At 44.6% G+C, this 20,826-nt stretch overlaps 2 protein-coding genes across 11 annotated transcripts in view; both read left to right on the top strand.

The window, feature by feature from the left end:
* The window catches only part of LOC139424506 (myb/SANT-like DNA-binding domain-containing protein 4), a 1,073,247-nt gene that overhangs the window by 875,147 nt on the left and 177,274 nt on the right, over window positions 1-20,826 (top strand). The gene's annotated exons all lie outside the window — the stretch shown is intronic.
* Window positions 1-20,826, top strand: part of LOC139424489 (RNA binding protein fox-1 homolog 2-like) — a 38,483-nt gene that overhangs the window by 14,248 nt on the left and 3,409 nt on the right. For 2 of the 10 annotated variants that reach the window (XM_071176387.1, XM_071176392.1), the window contains 10 exons: window positions 7,030-7,239; window positions 7,420-7,581; window positions 7,911-7,964; window positions 8,150-8,242; window positions 14,957-15,047; window positions 15,229-15,312; window positions 17,503-17,641; window positions 18,044-18,086; window positions 20,433-20,524; window positions 20,712-20,793. In XM_071176387.1, the coding sequence (XP_071032488.1) occupies window positions 7,030-7,239; window positions 7,420-7,581; window positions 7,911-7,964; window positions 8,150-8,242; window positions 14,957-15,047; window positions 15,229-15,312; window positions 17,503-17,641; window positions 18,044-18,086; window positions 20,433-20,524; window positions 20,712-20,793 (1,050 nt within the window). Of the gene's footprint in view, window positions 1-7,029; window positions 7,240-7,419; window positions 7,582-7,910; window positions 7,965-8,149; window positions 8,243-14,956; window positions 15,048-15,228; window positions 15,313-17,477; window positions 17,642-18,043; window positions 18,087-18,973; window positions 19,739-20,432; window positions 20,525-20,711; window positions 20,794-20,826 lie in introns of those variants that run through there. The other 8 variants (XM_071176384.1, XM_071176391.1, XM_071176388.1 and 5 more) reach the window with 7 other exon arrangements.

The following is a 20,826-nucleotide window of genomic DNA, read 5'->3' on the forward strand; positions in this document are numbered from 1 at the left end:
GCTAGTGAGGCCATTTCATGCATGGCTTTCCACCCAATCGTCAGTCAGAAGCGTCTGTAAATAGGAAATCAACACTGGAATACTGCGCTGCACTAGGAGAGGGACAGAGATGGGAGCCTTTGATGATAGAATCTGTATTATAATATGCTGTGTGAGCTTTGCTGTATTGTCATGGCATCTGTTCTCTTGCCCTGGGCCTCTAGTGCTCACAGATACGTTCACTGGCCACATTTGTTCTCTGGCTTCTCAATTCATGCGTCGTAGCATTTATGTTTATACGCAGCACATATGGACGGGAATATTTGTTCCTGCAAATCTGGAGAACAGGGAAAGGGATGTGTGTGTGTGAGAATAAGGATATAGGATTTGTTTAGGATGACCGTGTAAGTACAGGCCTCTAGCTTGCACTGTCCTCGGGATCTGAGTAAGCCTCAAGACATGTTTGCGTATAGGAGGGAGGAGGAGAGAGGAGAGAGGGAATAGGACGGAGGAGAGGGACTAGGGGGGAGGAGAGCAAATGGGGGTAAAGAAATTCTGCAGCTGTCTGTATACGTATCCCTCTATGCTCTGAGCGAAAGGGACAGGTGCCCCAAGAACAGTTGTCTCTCTCTCGCTCTGTCTCACTCTCTGCCGGTCTCTCTTTCTGTCTGTCTCTCTCTGTTTTGCTTTCTCTTTCTTCTCAACCAATACCCCCCCCCCCCCCCCCCCCACTCTCTTATCTCTCTGAGAGACGCTCTCTCACTCACACACGCTTTGTTGAAGGTCGAGACTCCCGTGTGTGTGTGTCAGACTATCGTCATATCATTATATTTGAGGGATGACTCAGTGGTCCCACCATGTGTTCCACCAGTGTCTGACTTGACTACCCTGGTTAGTGCTCTGCCTGCATACATGCGTTGGCCTGTACACTTCTTTCAGCAGTACCTTTTGAATCCTTCTCCCTTTACTATTTGACCTCTTTTCCCTGTGCCTCTCCCTGGGGCCCTAGCAGCTGTTATCTCAATGTTTTCCTTTAAGAGCCCCAGAAAGAGGGGGATGGGACGGAGAGAGGGGAATGTAAATTGAAATGAAAGGTGAAAGACAGCCGTTTGTCTTTACAGGAAGGCCCATAGAAGTCATAGTTGTTCCTAAAGGATAGATTATACACAGATGGACTGATAGAGAAATGGATAAGGGAGGTAGATGGGTGTAGATGTATAATCTAGACAGTGAGATGGATTTGTTGCGTGACGTAATAGAATGCTGAATCGCTGACAATGCAGTTCTGTGGATCCAAAGTTGCAATTCACTTGAAAGGGGGGATTTTTTGTTTGTTTGTTTGTGGAGAAGCACTGGAACAGTAAATGATAGCTTCTGTTTTAAGGTTTACTTTTACTACAGAGCTCTTTGTGCTAATAGGGATAGCCTAGCACTGAGAGAAAGAGAGAGGGTTGGAGAAATAGAGAAGTATTTGCAGAGCCCCACCCAAGCGTGTGCCCTAAGGCATGGGAGAGACGCCTACCTGCCCCCCCCCCCCCCCCCCCCCCCCCCCCCCCCACACACACACACACACACACACACACACACACAAACTATGGAGGTCAAAAGCTCTTGACATTCTTCAAAGGCCTACACTACCGGTGATTTATGATTCTGCCCCCTTTCTTCAAAATGGGCTATTAGTGTTGTTGCTATGACGACCATTCATTGATCGAGGTAGGCGTGAAGGTGTCACTAGGAAGTGTAACAACTTTGCACAGGCCCACACGGGCATGAAGCATACACAATGTCCTGAGCCGTGCTTCAAATGTAATAATAATGGGTCCAGTTAACACTGCAAAATGGTTCTACTATTGGGATTGTGGAAGTCGTCTTTGCCGAGGTCCATTTTGAATGTTCATTTGTGTCCACTCTATGGCAGCGCTGAACTCATATGCTTTTGAAAACTAATGATGCACTTTCCAAAGGAGGGCAGGATGTGGAATCCCAACAAGCCTTGCTCCAACCGCTCAGTGCACGGTGTGATTGACAGTACAACGGTCATCTAGGCACTAGCTTATGTACACACATGAACACGTTGGCCATGGGAAAGCCAGAGTCAGATTGGTATTGAGCTCTCCGTGTCCTCTGAACAAGACAAACTAGTTCCATGGTCACTGACAATGTGTTAGAAGAGGAGGAACGACATATGTAGTGTCAATAGACTCCTGTTTGTGTGTTCACCTGTGTGTGTGTTTGTTTGTCTGGGGTCTGCGTGCGTCGTTGCATGGCTGACTAGCGGTACGGTAAAGCAATATTGACCGACAGATATTGTCAACCATGTCTGTCTTGAATGTGTACCTTTCATAAAGAGTTGCACCGGAGCCTAACAGACCATTAATACCAGACACAATACAGGAGAGATGACAGAGAACGTGGTGTGCACGTGATAATCTGGAGCATGCATAAGACCCTACAAGGAAATGGATGTTGGGGCGGAGTGAGAGGGGCTTCATGACAAGCAGACATGTTACCCTATAAGGAGATGTGGAGTGGGAGGAGTTTACGGGGCGAGCTAATGTTCTGTTGCTATGAGGCTGCCTGGCAGCGAGGTTGACTTGGGGGGGGGGGGGGGTGGATGCAAGGGTCCCGTCTGGATTTAATGAAGCGTTAAAAAAAAAAAAGGGTGGAGTTGAGGGGGAGGACAGGGAGAACAGCAGCGAGCAGGAGGAGAGCGAGTGGGAGGGAGGAGAGTGATGGGGAGAGGGGGCGGCTTAGGGGAGGATGGAATTATTTAACAAGGAAGGAAGGGCAGGGTTTCTTCTACAGTTCTTTATGTTAAGAATGTATAGATAGCTGGTAAACATGCCAAGAATGTAATAAATAGTGTTTTGAATTGTGTACTGTTAAGCTCCGTGTCTAATGTACTGACAACAGAACTGCACCTTTCAATTCCTGCATCATCTACAGTTCAGTAGTATCCAATGAATGCCACCTACCCCCATTCTTCATACACTCCAGTGCTTTAGAATTAGGCTGTAGACTTATGCCATACACCCATTAGACAAAGAGGTCCCTGAAAAGTCATTATTCATGTCGAAAGGCCTGGTTAGCCGCGGTTATCTACACGCGCACACAGTGACACTGCTGCAGTCAGACAGGGCAGAGGAGTGCATTTTCTAACATGCCAGGCTCCTCAAACACACTAGCTAGCCGGCGCTAACTGACCCGAAAGTAAGTCGGCTGCAGCTACTGCCTCTGAATCACAGGCTCCGCTGAGCTGACGGCATAAGCTTACACAACCAGGGACACACACACACGCGTTTACAAATGTTGTACTGACAAGATGCGTGACACATATCTGTCTACAGGACACCCCACATCAGAGTGACAATATCTCTCCTTCTCCCCGTCCCGCTCTTTCTCCATCCATCCCTCTCTCAGCCATCCCTCTCTTCATTACGCTATGTATGTATTCAGCAGATGCTCTTACCCAGAGAGAATGACAAAGCAACTTAGTCTAAATCACATAAGGCGATCCTGACAGACCAGGAGACCATTCCAGTTGATGCCCACAGGACTCAAAATAAGTGCACTGTACAGGGAACAGGGCTCCATTTGGGAGATACCCATGGTGTGCAGTGTGCACTATACAGGGAACAGGGCTCCATTTGGGAGATACCCATGGTGTGCAGTGTGCACTATACAGGGAACAGGGCTCCATTTGGGAGATACCCATGGTGTGCAGTGTGCACTATACAGGGAACAGGGCTCCATTTGGGAGATACCCATGGTGTGCAGTGTGCACTATACAGGGAACAGGGCTCCATTTGGGAGATACCCATGGTGTGCAGTGTGCACTATACAGGGAACAGGGCTCCATTTGGGAGATACCCATGGTGTGCAGTGTGCACTATACAGGGAACAGGGCTCCATTTGGGAGATACCCATGGTGTGCAGTATCAGGCCTGTGTGGAAAATAGAACATGAATATTCTATTTGAAAGGTCACGCAGTCGTTCAGCTAAAATGGAAGGCTCAAGGTTGCTCTATTTTTCTGTGTTTCGGTTTGGCAGAATTGAAAAACAAAGCAAGGGAATAGAATGGGATATTATTTGCCAATATTTTAGCTTCAAGGCTTTTTCCAAGTCTACATAGAACAACCCACGGTTAGAAACATGTACAGTGGGAAAGGGGCTTGGGGCTTGCCCTGTTTTCTTTCTTTTTCTGTTCTGTAAGAATCAAAATGACCCAGGCTTGCCCAGCGTCCCCAGCTTGTCACAGGTGCAAGGCAGCGAAAGGTCAGGAGCTTAAACAGATGGCACACACACACACACACACACTCTGTCCTAACACTCCCGCAGGGACTCTGGATGTATTGTACCACACAGCAGGGAAATGCTTCACCCCATCACACACACAGACAGATGTTGTGTTTTAGATAACACAGCATTATTGCTATATCAACTGATGCTTGTCATTATCTATAGACAACGTCACATAAATTGTCAGCTAGCTAGCAACAATGACAAGACGCTGATATTCTGATAGTTTTCTTGTTATTGATTTGACATTGAAGTCATTCAGCAGACGCTCTTATCGAGAGCGACTTACAGTAGTGGGCACATACATTTTCGTACTGGTCCCCCGTGGGAATCGAACCCACAACCCTGCGCCACATGGGACCACGGCTGTGATATCATGTCTCGTTTTGACTCATTTCATGTGAATGCTAATATGGAAAAACATTTGCTAGCTACCTAACCTACAACTAACAATGTCTTTGAGAGACAACAAGAGCTCATTGTGCAGATGTATTTATTTTCAATAAACATTTGGAGACTATACAGTGGGGAGAACAAGTATTTGATACACTGCCGATTTTGCAGGTTTTCCTACTTACAAAGCATGCGGAGGTCTGTAATTTTTATCATAGGTACACTTCAACTGAGAGACGGAATCTAAAAAAAAAATTATCCAGAAATCACATTGTATGATTTTTAAGTAATTAATTTGCATTTTATTGCATGACATAAGTATTTGATACATCAGAAAAGCAGAACTTAATATTTGGTACAGAAACCTTTGTTTGCAATTACAGAGATCATACGTTTCCTGTAGTTCTTGACCAGGTTTGCACACACTGCAGCAGGGATTTTGGCCCACTCCTCCATACAGACCTTCTCCAGATCCTTCAGGTTTTGGGGCTGTCGCTGGGCAATAAGGACTTTCAGCTCCCTCCAAAGATTTTCTATTGGGTTCAGGTCTGGAGACTGGGTAGGCCACTCCAGGACCTTGAGATGCTTCTTACGGAGCCACTCCTTAGTTGCCCTGGCTGTGTGTTTCGGGTCATTGTCATGCTGGAATACCCAGCCACGACCCATCTTCAATGCTCTTACTGAGGGAAGGAGGTTGTTGGCCAAGATCTCGCGATATCCTCCCCTCAATACGGTGCAGTCATCCTGTCCCCTTTGCAGAAAAGCATCCCCAAAGAATGATGTTTCCACCTCCATGCTTCACGGTTGGGATGGTGTTCTTGGGGTTGTACTCATCCTTCTTCTTCCTCCAAACATGGTGAGTGGAGTTGAGACCAAAAGGCTCTATTTTTGTCTCATCAGACCACATGACCTTCTCCCGTTCCTCCTCTGGATCATCCAGATGGTCATTGGCAAACTTCAGACGGGCCGGGACATGCGCTGGCTTGAGCAGGGGGACCGTGCGTGCGCTGCAGGATTTTAATCCATGACGGCGTAGTGTGTTACTAATGGTTTTCTTTGAGACTGTGGTCCCAGCTCTCTTCAGGTCATTGACCAGGTCCTGCCATGTAGTTCTGGGCTGATCCCTCACATTCCTCATGATCATTGATGCCCCACGAGGTGAGATCTTGCATGGAGCCCCAGACCGAGGGTGATTGACCGTCATCTTGAACTTCTTCCATTAACTAATAATTGCGCCAACTACTCGCCAAGCTGCTTGCCTATTGTCCTGTAGCCCATCCCAGCCTTGTGCAGGTCTACAATTTTTCCCCTGATGTCCTTACACAGCTGTCTGGTCTTGGCCATTGTGGAGAGGTTGTAGTCTGTTTGATTGAGTGTGTGGACAGGTGTCTTTTATACAGGTAACGAGTTCAAACAGGTGCAGTTAATACAGGTAATGTGATTTTCTGGATTTTTGTTTTAGATTTCGTCTCTCACAGTTGAAGTGTACCTATGATAAAAATTACAGACCTCTACAAGCTTTGTAAGTAGGAAAACCTGCAAAATCGGCAGTGTATCAAATACTTGTTCTCCCCACTGTATATATATGTTGTCAACAATCTAAGCCAAACCCGTTTCTAGCAGTCTGATATAGTAAATGAAGGAAACACGTTGAATCTAGTATTTCATGGATCAGTAGCAGGACCTTTCTGTCAGTCTTCACCTCTCCTGTCCTTTCCCTCTCTATATCCCATCCCCCTTTCCTCTCTCCTCTTGCCTCTCCGTCATCTCTTTCAGCACTCTCACCATTTCCATTTAGGGTAGCGATGCCCCTCTGCCAGTAAGCAAGGAATGCACTGTAGTGTGTGTGTGTGTGTGTTTATGAGAGTATTTCGGGTAGTTGTGGGCATTAGATTATAGCACAGCCGTTATCCAACAGTCAGCCTTTGAATGTTTAGGCTTGTGGGCGTTTGCGTGTCATAGTTAGTGTGTTGAGGTGTGTATGTGTCTATCTGTTTGTGTCTGTGTGTGGGCGTCGGCATCTATTGTGCTGCTTCTCTGTGTGGAAGCTGCTGACCCCCTCAATAATAGATGGGCCTGTAGTGAATATTTAATGGACAACAGCACACGCACACACCGGGGGGATGGAAATATAATATCCGTGCCTGTAAGCCTTTTAAACTGAACCTCTTGGGAAAGTGGTCTTACCCCTAGTGCTGTTCTCTCAGGCTCTCTCTCCGGCTCTCTGTCGGTAAAGGAATACGGTGGAGTATAGCCAGCCAGTTACTTAAGACCACTCACCTCTCTCTTCCTCCTCTCTCTCTCTTTCTCTCTCTCTCTCTCTTCCTCCTCTCTCTCTCTCTCCCCACCCTCAGGGCTCTCAGGATGCAGCAGGTGGTCAAGAGGGTCTCATCCCCCCATCCTTCTCCGCCTTCCCCCCTCCTCCCCCTCCACCCCCCCAGAACGGCTTGGCCCTGGAGTACGGGGCCAGTCTGTACGCCGCAGGGGCCATCCAGGGGTCGGTGGAGGCCGGACAGGCAGGCCTTAACACCCCGACAAGTGTCCCAAACAGCTTAACCACCCACGTGAGTTTGTGGTTTTTATTTTGCACAAACTTTACCAGCGAGTTTGTTTCACGCTGTGAATGAGGGAGTAAGTGTCTATTAAATCCCTACTTTCTCGCTGTGTCTATGCCTCTTTCTTTCTCTGTCTGTCTGCATCTCTCACTCTTTCTTCCTATTTCTTTCACTCTTTCTTTCTCACAGCAGTCAGATGTGTCGTCACAGATTGATACCCAGTTGGTGAGTACAGGAGGTGTTGGCGGGGGGTCCGTAGGGGACGACTCAGAGAAGGGGACCCCCAAACGCCTCCACGTCTCCAACATTCCCTTCCGCTTCAGAGACCCTGACCTCCGGCAGATGTTTGGGGTACGAGACCAGGAATATTGTCCTTTTTTCCCATCCACAACCCTGACATTCTAGATTAGTTAGCGATTAAAGGAGCAATCTGCGATTGCTACATCCATTTTAGGACTTTTAAATGACCGTTTTAGTAAAGCTTCCTTAACACGGAGCAGGAAAAAGAGCAGAGAATTAAGAGAGGCACTAAGAGGAATAGAACTGATCATTAAAAAGTTCAGCATGATCTCTGCTAGTTTATATGTCCGGTACAATACTGCCGCCTTGTGTTCAATTTTTGAATTTCATTTTCAATGCAGTAGTTTGCAGTGCCATGCTTATTGATGCTTTTTCTACAGCAATTTGGAAAGATCCTCGACGTAGAGATCATATTCAACGAGAGAGGATCGAAGGTATGACATGTACACATCAAACTACCAAACCTGTTCATTTTAAGTTACATTACATAATACTCTGCACAGAATGGACAGATCTTACGCACATTTCTTCATATCCCTTATCCTTCTCTTGTATTCCAACCCTCTTGTTTTCTCTCCATCCCCTTCTGTTTCCATCCTCAACCCCATTTCCTCTCTAGGGTTTTGGCTTTGTGACGTTTGAGACGAGCGCAGACGCTGAGAAGGCCAGAGCCGCTCTCCACGGAACTCTGGTGGAAGGACGCAAGGTTGAGGTAATTTACCCTCCAAGAACGGTGGCCATTTTGTTTTTCGTCTTTGTCCCATGTTCAACAGTGAAATGATGTCCGGTTGGCTTAGTATGCTCCTCCATCTCCAGTTGAACTGTCTCAAATGGTTTCGGGGAGTCTGTTTGTGTTTAGTGTTATAATAACCCCCTTCCAGCATGGTGCGGTGGTGCCTCACAGAAAGATCGATGCGCACAATGTCTTGGTTTTACATCACTTCCTGTTTCGCGCACTGTCCATTTGCACGTTTTGATCTTCAGCTTTATGGGTCTGCCTGGATTGCAAAGCATGCTGGGTGGTTTGGCAACAAAATGGTCTGGGAACAGTGTTTTCACGTGACACCTTTACACACTGTGCCTCTGGATGCTGCTTATGACACGGCATGCGAGAGGGCGTGTCTTGTTTTCTCTGCTGCACCCCTTCTTTATATCCATCATCACTTCCACGATCAGAATCCCAATATTGGTGTTCACTATTTTAGAGGGGACGTTCTCCCTCTCCTCTCTTCCTTTATTTTCTTCTTCTGACAAACAACCATGCTTGCTTGTGTTTGTGAGAGATTCTCTTGCATGGGCTACCAATCGTGTTTCAGAAGACCGGTCAGGTGATGTGACGTCATAAAAGATTGCCGCCTTTTCTTTCCCCTACATTCCGATACCTGTGTGCTTGATTGTGAGTCAGTGCACAGTATTGAAGTAGTTTGATTGCGTTGCTGTATGTTGACATTACTGCATGCATTAGGTTGTTGGCAGGTATTGGTATGAGACTGCCCTGAGGGAGTGTGGTGAAGTGTTTGATCTGCTGCTTATAGATTCACTGGTGATTTTGGGGGTCTATATGTCACTCATTAAATAAAGGCAACCTGCACCTCAACCTCACATGCATCCCCCTTTTCCAAGAGTAATACCTGGTGTAATGGGGACGAGTTCTGCTGCGAAGCCTCTGTTTTTCTTTGTCAGCATGACTTGGAAGATCTCGGAAGGACAACACCTCATGCTCTGCCATCGCTTTGGCTCTTGGTTTTAGATCCATGCTTTATTTTGAGCTCTTCTGCATGCTCTCAACCGTTATGCACTCCTCTGCTGTGTGGATGTGGGCCTAAACGTGCGGGTGAGAGAGAGAAATACGGGGGAAGAGGGGGAGAGAGAGCGATGGAGAGAGTGACAAGTGACGATGATACGGCTGTCTTCCTCTCCTTTCCCCCCTGTTCTGTTCTGCTCCATCTCTTTCTCCACTCTTTCTCTATCTTCATGCCGGTCGGTCTGTCTATCCTTGTTTGTCTCTCTCCCTGTATATCAACCTGTGTTTGTTTGTGACCCTCAACACCTGTCCATATTAGGCTTGGGCGGTATCCAGATTTTCATACCGTCCTACCTGCCATCCCAGGATTTACGGTATTACCGGCATAGCCCACAAGGGGCACTAAAAACCACAAGAAAAAGCCTGTTGGGAGTCTATTACTAGAATTCTAACAACAAACTATTTGCAAAGACCGCAAATCCAGCTCATAAAGTTATACAATCATAGCTAGTAGCTACCGAATGTCATTTTCGTTGCGTCTGGACTTGTACAAGCGAAGGTGAACGAGAGAAATTGTGCAAATGAACTTTTCTGAAAGAAGATCCAGCATGTGTACATCCAGCAGAGGTGAGAAGAACGGAGGAGGAAAAAACCTGCTAGTAAGGAAGCACAGGGGAAACATGGCAGATAACTAAGAGCCCTTTGACTTCTCACACACGGCAGAAAGCCGTGATAAGATATCTGATGGCAAACATTTCGTAGTGAATTGTATGAGTGTAACTTCATCGCCTCGTGCGGCGCACAACAGTGACTGGCCGATAGATTTACAACGCTATGGTCTCACCAGCTCCCGCTGTCTCCTGTTGTGCCATTTGCCAGAGGTGGGACCAAGTCATTGTTTTACAAGTCACAAGTAAGTCTCAAGTCTTAGCGCCCAACTCCCAAGTCAAGACCGTCAAGTCCAAGTCAAGTCTCAAGTCAAGACAATCAAGTCTCAAGTCTTTAACTTTGAGTTTCGAGTCCAAAACAAGTCCTAATGTGCTCTTCACCAAATGTAATACCATTTCATATTTCTAACAAGAGTAATAGTTAGTATATTACATTTACGCAAATCATGAATGCTTTTAAAAATAACTTTATTTATTACTTTCCAAATAAACGTTATATTTCCACGGAAATACATGGGTAGCCCCCCCCCCCCCCCCCCCCAGTGATCACATTCCTGAACTGACTGACTGTGTGGAGGCTCATTGATTTAACATTACGTTGCCTACATGATACACTAGTAAAGTAATAAAATATATAGCTGTCGGCTATATTAGCCACGACTTACCGTTCTTTGTGCAGCTTCAAATGTCGAACAAAGTTGGAAATTGTTGCGCCTCCGTCTGTAATTTTCTTCCCGCATGTTTTGCAAGTTGCAATCCGTTTTTTTGTTGATACAACGTCATCTTTATAACTGAAAATAATAATTTTGGGTATCATCTTTCCAAGGGCTCCATCTGATTTCACCCGGCGACATTCCTCTGCACTGCCATGCACAACTTTTTCTCAGCCGGCACAATTTGATTGGCTGCTGTGCGATTCAAACTGTAATCCGTTAAATGAAGAGTTGACACTTTAAATATCATTATTTTTTATATTTGGGCATCAATTCAGGTCGAGTCATAAGGCTCAAGTCCAAGTCAAGACACAAGTCATTTGTGTTGAAGTCAAAGTCGAGTTGCAAGTCATCGTATTTGTGACTCCAAGTCATGTGACTCAAGTCCACACCTCTGCCATTTACAAACAAACACTTGACTGGCTCAACTGTTCTGGGGAACTGCGGTAAACTTCAGAACGTAAAATAATGTGACTGATGAAATGAAGAACTCAATCTGCTTTATCGCCGAACGTATTGCACAAGTTGACTGCAGGTATTAACTTAAAAAGTTACTACAAATATTCAAATATATTGAGAAACTTCAAATAAATAATTGAGAGTATTGAAGAAAAAACATCATGTGGCTTTTTCCAAATACCCTAGTATACGGTATAAATGCTATACTGCCCAAGCCTAGTCGATATACCCCTCTCCGTCTGTCCATTCTCCTTTTTAAGTGTACTCCAATAGAGTATTTTGTTATGTGTTGGGTTTTTTACCAAAAAAAGTTATATTATCTATTACTTCTTTCAACATTAATAAATTACTTTACTTATTACTCCCTGGGAAAAGTAATTAGTTACACTACTCTTTATTACTTTTGTGTTACACCCCAAAACGTTGCGCTTTCTCACTCAATGTAAACAATGTCAACGTTACCCTACGTAGGCCTATGCACCAACACAATTAGCCTAATAATGACCGACATAATGTCTACTGAGGATAAGGGCAGCATTTCCTCTACTACATACCCAGCTACATGCTGGTTCAGCTCTCCCTGGGTCACAGCCTGTCCTCCTGAACCATTAGGATGAGGTAGGCCCACAGTCATCTTCAGCAGCAGGGTCAGGTGTTTCTCACCTGGGCAGAGTTGACATTTTACTGTGTTATTCTTGTCATCTTGTCCTACCAAATTAAAGTAATGGGAGTACTTCCACGCTGGGAAAGTAAGTGTTTTAGACGCTTCTGCCATTTTCCCATCGTCCTCACTTAAGCAGTTAGTAGTAGTGTGCGCATGCATAAACAGGAACTTGGTGAGAGGACATATTTTTTTAAATATATATATATATAGCGCCAACAGAGGGAATGATAATCTCACACATTAATTTGGATCAATAAGTGTAATAGGAAGGGAATGATAACTGTAATATTATTACTGCAATTTGAACAGTAACTCTGATATATTACTCGTTACCACAAAAAGTATTATTATTACTGTAGCACATTACTTTATAAGGCGTTACCCCCAACACTGGTTGTGTTGAAAAGTTCAGTGACTTCTCCCTGCCCCATAGGCTTCTAGATTGATCCCTCAACTGTCCCCTTCTGTCTCCCATATGTGTATGGCTGTATCTGCTCATATGTATTGGGTATTTGTAGTAGTTACATCAATAGAGCTTTATGTCAAAAGGTGACCAATCACCTGTGACATCACTTCATGACCTCACTTCCTCTGTGTACCTCAGGGTGGGGGTGGTTGCTTTTCATCACCTCATTGGTTGTTTTTGTTTTGGTTAATTTCTTATTATATTTTCTCTATTTCCCCCTGATGATTTCTGTGTTGTTGTCAGTCTCCACGGTAACCGCTAGCGTGTCCTCACACCGTTTCCCCAGCAATGGTAAGTTGTGTACACATGGCATCATTTTTGAATGACCCCCCCACCCCCCATCTGCCAAATAAAGATAAAGTGCACCCTATACACACACAAAAATACAATTTAAGTGTCCTTGACCCGGCAGGGTTTGATCGAAAGGATCTGATTGGCTAATCCTGTGATTGATTGTGGAGCTGGCGAATAAAATGCTGATTAGAAAACCAATGGCATTTGGACCGCATGGCCTTCCAGACTCTTTCTGTAACATTAAGATAAGCTGATATAAAACGCATCTGCAAGTGCAACTGACTACCACTTTATGCATTAATTCCATTCACCACTCTAACTGCATTCAAACATTAATTCTAGAGCTATTGACTTCCTGCATGGTTGACTATCTCTTGTCGTCTGTATCATATAGTGCCACTGTCACCTCTATGTTACGTATAAGCTACCTTTCTTTAGTGAATACCAAACGGTAGATTGCTTTGATTCAACAGCATTTTGTTTGGTACACTAGTAGTGGGTTGGCATGATAAAGCATGAACGCGTTGTTGTAGAAGTCAGTCTTGGTAACGAGACAGTAGGTTTTGTGCGCTGGCTGTAGTTGTCTATTCTTCACATTAAAACAAAGGTAAAATGACACTTTGTACAAGCTAAGGATATGCAACTGATATCGAGTATATAAAATACTTCAAACTAGTTACCGATGGATACCACCACGAGAGAGAAGATCATCTTGAAACCACCACCAGTATCACATCTGACTCTCAATAGGATAGTATATTTAATTTGATTATGTGCCCAGACTTTTATTATGTTCATGATGAGTTTCTTTAAAAAAAAATGTTGAGCAATGGTTTGGTTTTGGATGGTGTGTTATATTGGTGTCTGCTTCTAGTTATTTGTCGTGCGACACTGAATTGCAATGCCTGACAGTGTTTCACGGTCATGGTTTGATTTGGTTTTTTGAGGAATGACATTTGCATCCCCCCCCCATCCTCTATCTCTTTATTCTGTCCTCTCTGTCTCATCCCTCTCTGTCCCAGCTCATGTATTGGATCATATATGTAGGCAAACGGTTAGACGTTTTTTCTGTTGTTTTGATTCGTTTGTTCCGCATCTTGGTATTTGTTTTGTTTTTTGTTCATGAGAAAAAATGTTTTTTGCGTTTCTTTCTCTCTCACTCTCTCTTTACCTCCCATCATTTATGTGTTCCCGTGTCTTTTAATGTGGACTGGCTATTCTTCCTGCATCCCGCTCTCTCTTCTCCCCCTCTCTCTCTCTCTCTGTATGATGTGTGTGACTTGATTGGGAGGGCTGCCAGAATGTTTTTGATTGGTCTATATATACTGCATCTGATGCTTGCTGATTGGCTGGTTTGGCTCACCTTCTGGTCATGTGATGCGCTCTTGATTGACTGGCTGTGTGTAATCTGTGTGTGACCTGTTCAAGTGATGAAACGTTTTGCATCGTGTTCAACAGAAGCTTACTTCACCCTCTCTTTTCTCTCTTTTTAAAGGTAGCAATGCCTGGAATAGTCTTCGATTTCTTTTGAATGCCTTAATCTGAAATGTTTTTTTATTTTTGTTCAGTCTGTGTGTGTGTCAATGGTTAAATTATTGTGAATACTCTCAAATTCCTAGTTTTTTATCCTTCAAAAGAATGCATAGATCAATCAATTACCATTATCACTTTACATCAGCAAAATGAACCTCTTATCCAAGCGTAGACACTACTGTCACTTTTTCAATTCATACGACTCACAGTAGCAGATAAATGTTGGCAAGTACAAACACATTTTTTTTTTTACTAATCTCAATTTATTTGCGTTAGTTACATATATATGTATTAATAATCTGAGTTAGTAAAGTCATAGCCATTTGTAAGTGTATTGACGCACTCATATTTCAAATATCTAGGGCCTATTTGTTCTGGTAGTACTGAAGGTTATGTTGGTGCCTGTACTGTGTGGTTTGGGCATAGAAATAGAATGAATAGAACGGATGTCCCCATTAAAGCCAGTGATGGCATAATGGGTGGTCTGTCGGCCATTGCATGTATACCCATAAGACCAAAGCAGTAAGTAAAAGAAGTGTACCCATCAATCTGTGCTGTGATTTAAAAAAAACTGACATTACAAAAAATACAGTACATTCCGTTGCATGAGCCACATCACAATTTATTTGAATGAACAGTCTACACTATCATGGAAATTATTACTTCACACTACCAGGCAGATATTGTGAGTGTACCCTTGAGTTTAACCGTCAGTTTTCCAGGGTTAGGGGTTCCACGCATGTTCTATTCATTCTATTTCTATGGGTTTGGGTATACAGGAGGAGCCCGTGTTTGTGCATGGAGCAGGCAAGGGTGTTTGTCCCTCAGGTCCGGTGTGACCCCTCGTCGTGTTGTCTTGACCTCTGACCTCTCTCTTACACCCAGGTCAACAACGCCACAGCCAGGGTGATGACCAATAAGAAAATGGTCACCCCATATTCTAATGGAGGAGAGGGGCTCGCCACTCTACCTTATGGTAAAGATAATATTGCTGGTTATAACTGCTGAATATGACCAACAAATTAGTAGCAATGTAGTTGCTGTGTAGTTGCATGTGATTACATAAGTGTAATTGCATAGGATGTTTAACTTGTTGAGATATAGATGTTGAGTGTTACTCATATTTCTTATCCTCTTTTTCCTCAAATGTACATTAGGGCTATTAAATGCCAACTCCCCTACAGCCGGGTGGAAGTTGAGTCCAATGGTTGGAGCCATGTACAGTCCAGAGCTCTATACAGGTGAGATGCTAACATTGTTAGACTAATTTCATCAACACAGCTGATGTTAGGAGATGCTAACATTGTTAGCTCAAGTCTTCATTTCATCAGTATAGGTGTGATGCTAACATTGTTAGCTTAAGTCTTCATTTCATCAGTATAGGTGAGATGCTAACATTGTTAGCTTAAGTCTTCATTTCATCAGTATAGGTGAGATGCTAACATTGTTAGCTTAAGTCTTCATTTCATCAGTATAGGTGAGATGCTAACATTGTTAGCTTACAGTGTCTAAGGAAAGTATTCAGACCTCTTGACTTTTTCCACATTTTGTTACGTTGTAGCCTTATTCTAAAATATATGTATTTTGTTAAATTATCCAGCAATCTACGCACAATAACCCATAATAACAAAGGCAAACAGGTTGTTAGAAATTTCTGCAAATGTATTAAAAATAAAACAAGTATTCAGACCCTTTGCTATGAGACTCAAAATTGAGCTGCGGTGCATCCTGTTTCCATTGGTCATCTTAGAGATGTTTCTACAACTTGATTGGAGTCCACCTGTGGCAATTTCAATTGATTGGACATGATTTGGAAAGGCACATACCTGTCTGTATAAGGTCCCACAGTTGACCGTGCATGTCCGAGCAAAAACCAAACCATGAGGTCGACGCAATTGTCCGTAGAGCTCTGAGACAGGATTGTGTCGAGGCACAGATCTGGGGAAGGGTACGAAAAAAAATTTCTGCAGCATTGAATGTCTCCAAGAACACAGTGGCATCCGTCATTCTTATCCGGAAGAAGTTTGAACCACCGGGCTGGCAGCCCGGCCAAACTGAGAAATCGGGGGAGAAAGGCCTTGGTCAGGGAGGTTACCAAGAACCCGATGGTCACTCTGACATAGATCCAGAGTTCCCCTGTGGAGATGGGAGAACCTTCCAGAAGGAAAACCATCTCTGCAGCACTTTACCAATCAGGCCTTTATGGTAGAGTGGCCAGACAGAAGCCACTCCTCAGTAAAAGGCACATGGCAGCTCGCTTGGAGTTTTCCAAAAGGTACCTAAAGACTCTCAGACCCTGAGAAACAAGATTCTCTGGTCTGATGAAACCAAGATCGAACTCTTTGGCCTGAATGCCAAACATCATGTCTAGAGGAAACCTGGCACCATCCTTACGGTGAAGCATGGTGGTGGCATCATGCTGTGGGGATGTTTTTCAGCAGCAGGGACTGGCAGACTAGATTGGATCGAGGGAAAGATGAACGGAGCAAAGTACAGAGAGATCCTTGATGAAAACTTGCTCCAGAGTGCTCAGGACCTCGGACTGGCGGCGAAGGTTCACCTTCCAACAGGACAACAACCCTAAGCACACAGCCAAGACACCACAGGATTGGCTTTGGGACAAGTCTCTGAATGTCCTTGAGTGGCCCAGCCAGAGACCGGACTTGGGCCCGATCGAACATCTCTGGAGAGACCTGAAAATAGCTGTGCAGCAACGCTCCCCATCCAACCTGACAGAGCTTGAGAGCATCTGCAGAGAAGAATAGGAAAAACTCCCCAAATACATGTGTGCCAAGCTTGTGGCGTCGTACCCAAGAAGACTTGATGCTGTAATCACTGCCAAAGGTGCTTCAGCAAAGTACTGAATAAAGGGTCTGAATACTTATGTAAATGTCATATTTCAGCAAATAAACCTGTTTTTGCTTTGTCAATTATTGGGTATTGTGTGTAGATTGATGCGGGAGAAAAAACTATTTAATAAATTTTAGAATAAGGCTGTAACGTAACAAAATGTGGAAAAAGTCACAGGTCTGAATACTTTCCGAAGGCACTGTATATCCTCATTTCATCAATATAGGTGAGATGCTAACATTGTTAGCTTAAGTCCTCATTTCATCAATATAGGTGAGATGCTAACATTGTTAGCTTAAGTCCTCATTTCATCAATATAGGTGAGATGCTAACATTGTTAGCTTAAGTCCTCATTTCATCAGAATAGGAGATTGGTGAGATGTTGATATGACTAGCTTTAGCCCATATGTATTCCTTTATATTAGGACACTTCACCCCACAATGGATCTCCATCATAATTAAAATAGCTTGTTTCCCCTTTCTGTAGACTGTTTGTTATTTTCTGTAGACTGTTATTTTGTGTAGACTAACTCTTTGTTCTTTTTTGCCTCTCTCTGATTTCTCTGGCCTGTCTCTCTCAGTCCCTGGTTTCCCGTACCCTGCGGCGGCTGCCACAGCGGCAGCGACCTTTAGGGGCGCCCACCTCCGGGGTCGTGGCCGGCCGGTCTACAGTGCTGTCAGGGCAGCCCTACCCCAGCAAGCTATACCTACATACCCAGGGTAAGTGTTACTCAATAAAACACACACACACACACTTTTACTGCATGGTGTGATATAACAAATACACTTAATTGCGTTAGTTTGGTGCTGCACTGAAATACCATTTCTTTGTCTGAACATGAGATAATATTGCGGTCTACTGCGCAGTGGTCACAATCACTCCAATATGACTTGTAAGGGCTACGTCTGGCCAAACAAGAGAAGTGGTATTTTATCTCGCATGTTGCACGTGTGTGTATATTAATCACCCGCCCCTTTTCTCTCCTCTCTTTTACACCCTCTTCTTTATTCTGCTCCTCCTCACAACTTGTATTTCCTTCCACTCCTCAATCACCATCCATCACTTCTCTTCTATCCATCGCTCTCTTTCTGGTCTTTCCTCTCCTCCCCTCTCTCTCTCAGTGTGATGTATCAGGAAGGGTTTTACGGTGCAGCAGACCTCTATGTAAGTATACCTCTCTCCTTCGCGCTTTCTCTCTCATTCACTCCTTTCCCCTCCCTCCGTCGGAGTGTGTGAGCGTGTGTGCATGGACCAAATCCACAGAACTGTGTATATGTGGGTGATGTAGTAAACTTTACAATTAAACACACGTTTTCTTTTTTTTTGTTTTGAATTTTACCCCCCTTTCTCCCCAATTTTGTAGTATCCTATTGTTAGTAGTTACTATCTTGTCTCATCGCTACAACTGCCATACGGGCTCGGGAGAGACGAAGGTCGAAAGCCACGCGTCCTCCGAAACACAACACAACTGCTTCTTAACACAGCGCGCATTCAACCCGGAAGCCAGCCCCACCAATGTGTCGGAGGAAACACTGTGCACCTGGCGACCTGGTTAGCGTGCATTGCGCCCGGTCCGCCACAGGAGTCGCTAGTGCGCGATGAGACAAGGATATCCCTACCGGCCAAACCCTCCCTAACCCGGACGATGCTAGGCCAATTGTGCGTCGCCCCACGGACCTCCCGGTCGCGGCCGGCTGTGACAGAGCCTGGGCGCGAACCCAGAGTCTCTGGTGGCACAGCTAGACCACTGCGCCACCCGGGAGGCCCCCTTAACACAATTTTTTTTATCGTTTTATTAATTTAATTATTTTAATTAGGCAGATCAATAATAGCTGTTACACACACTTTGTTCTTGATGAATCATATTGCTATATGAAGCGGTGCATGCCATGTGCAATGTCCAATCTTCCAGGATCTATACTACACGCCCTCATAGTTCTATACATTCATGAATAGACTGCTCTATGCATCGTTTGCCTGCGTGTGGACTGTGATTGTGTGTGTGTGTGTGGTACCAGGTTGACCATAGCTGTTCTCTGTTCTCTCTGTAGAATAGTGTTTCAGGACATTAGTGGCAGATTGCCCCAGGTAGGGTCCCATCATCACGTCACTGTGTGATCAGCCAGTGTGCATCCATCCTATTACTATGCGTTCCACTGACTGACTGACTGCTACTGGTGTTTTATTGACCATCCCAGATTGAAATGCCTCTTTATTTCTGTTTCTATTACTAACTCACTGGATTCTGACATGGGTGGAGTTGCAGAACGGGGGAGAAAGGGAATAATCGTTATAACACGAATGACAATATTACCTTCTAAAGGAATTAGACACAACACGATGGACATTCTAAAGTTTTGTTCAGTTTAAAATAAAAATAGTACAATAAATCATATACACAGATGAAAACAAAACTAGGATTTTGCCACAATTCTTATGCAGTCTTTATAACGCCCACCCTTAGATGTGAAGTATAGCCAAAATGAGAGGTACACTTTGCCAGTAATGGCTGACATGGTTTCTGAAAGTTGAGGCTGAGTAGCTTAAAGACAGAGGATCTCCAGGATCTCCAGGATCTGAGGATCAACACAGGTCCACAGACTCTCAGGGACATGGATATTCATCTTAATGAGTCGTTCTGAACCCTTCCTGGTATCTCCCTATATCTGTTCCACCTGTGGCATGCTAACTGAATCAATGTTGGCATGCAGACACACTTATACCCCTCTCCCCTCCTCTTCCCCATTCTCCTCTTCTCCTCTCCATGTATCCTCCTCTTCCTATCTCCCCCCCCCCCACCCCAGCAGATGTGTGTGTTACTGAATACAGGGACTTGGTCCTGAACTGATCTGTAGGTTAGAATGCAGTGGTGTGTTGCCAAGGAAGACAGTCTCCTCTGTTTTGAGTTTGGGGTGCATGCTGTCCGGCGTCAGTGATTTGGTTGTGACCATGTGAGTGTGTGTGTCCCCTCCCCCTTAATTGTATTGGCTGGCCGTCTTCTGTGTGTCCATCATTCGTTTTTCCCTATTAAAGGAATAATGATCCTGATCACCTGTTTATTCACCCCCCCCCCCCCCCCCCCCTTTCTTTAACGGTGTGTTTTTGATGGGAAGGAGGAGATTTCACACCTGAGGTTATGCACACTTTCTCCCGTCTTTGTCTCTCCCTCCACCTCCAACAAAACATAAATTATCAGATGAATTGAATGTAGAAAAGCTGCGGCACACTTGATGCAGGGCCTATATCATTGCCACAAACCGAGGCCCTGGTGTTTTTTTGTTGGTCATGGAGGGAGACCGACACGGGGAAAAGGCCTCTGCTACCTTCTCTGAATGCCATGTTGCACCAGATGACCTGTTGTTGCTGCTTGTGTTAGTCTCGCTCCTTTTTCTGCTGTTATAAAGGAACATAGCTTCACTCTCATTCATTCCTGGGGTATTGTGTGAGGGAGTTGATAACAATTGACTAACAACCGTGTTCTCGCTGTCTGTCTGTCCCGTCCTCCTTTAGGGTGGCTATGCTGCGTATCGCTACGCTCAGCCGACTGCGGTAGCTGGTCCTGCTGGAGCAGCGGCTGCCGCAGCAGCTGCCTACAGTGATGGGTGAGTGATAGACACAATATATTACACAAAATAAAGCAGTAGCACACCGTACTATGACTATATATAGGTAACATATTATATATCAACATATTCAAATTAAAAGCAGTGGGCCTACTTCACTTTCTATTCTGGAACATGTTTGGTTGCACAGCGGTGGGTTTGTAATGTACTAATCTCTGGTGTCCAGCTACGGACGGGTGTACACGACAGACCCTTACCACGCTGCACTAAACCCTGCCGCAGCTGCAGCCTACGGTGTAGGAGCTATGGTAAGAACACTTGTCTATTTACATACTATCCAC

This window comes from Oncorhynchus clarkii, chromosome 13 (assembly GCF_045791955.1).
Source record: "Oncorhynchus clarkii lewisi isolate Uvic-CL-2024 chromosome 13, UVic_Ocla_1.0, whole genome shotgun sequence".
Lineage (NCBI taxonomy): Eukaryota > Metazoa > Chordata > Actinopteri > Salmoniformes > Salmonidae > Oncorhynchus > Oncorhynchus clarkii.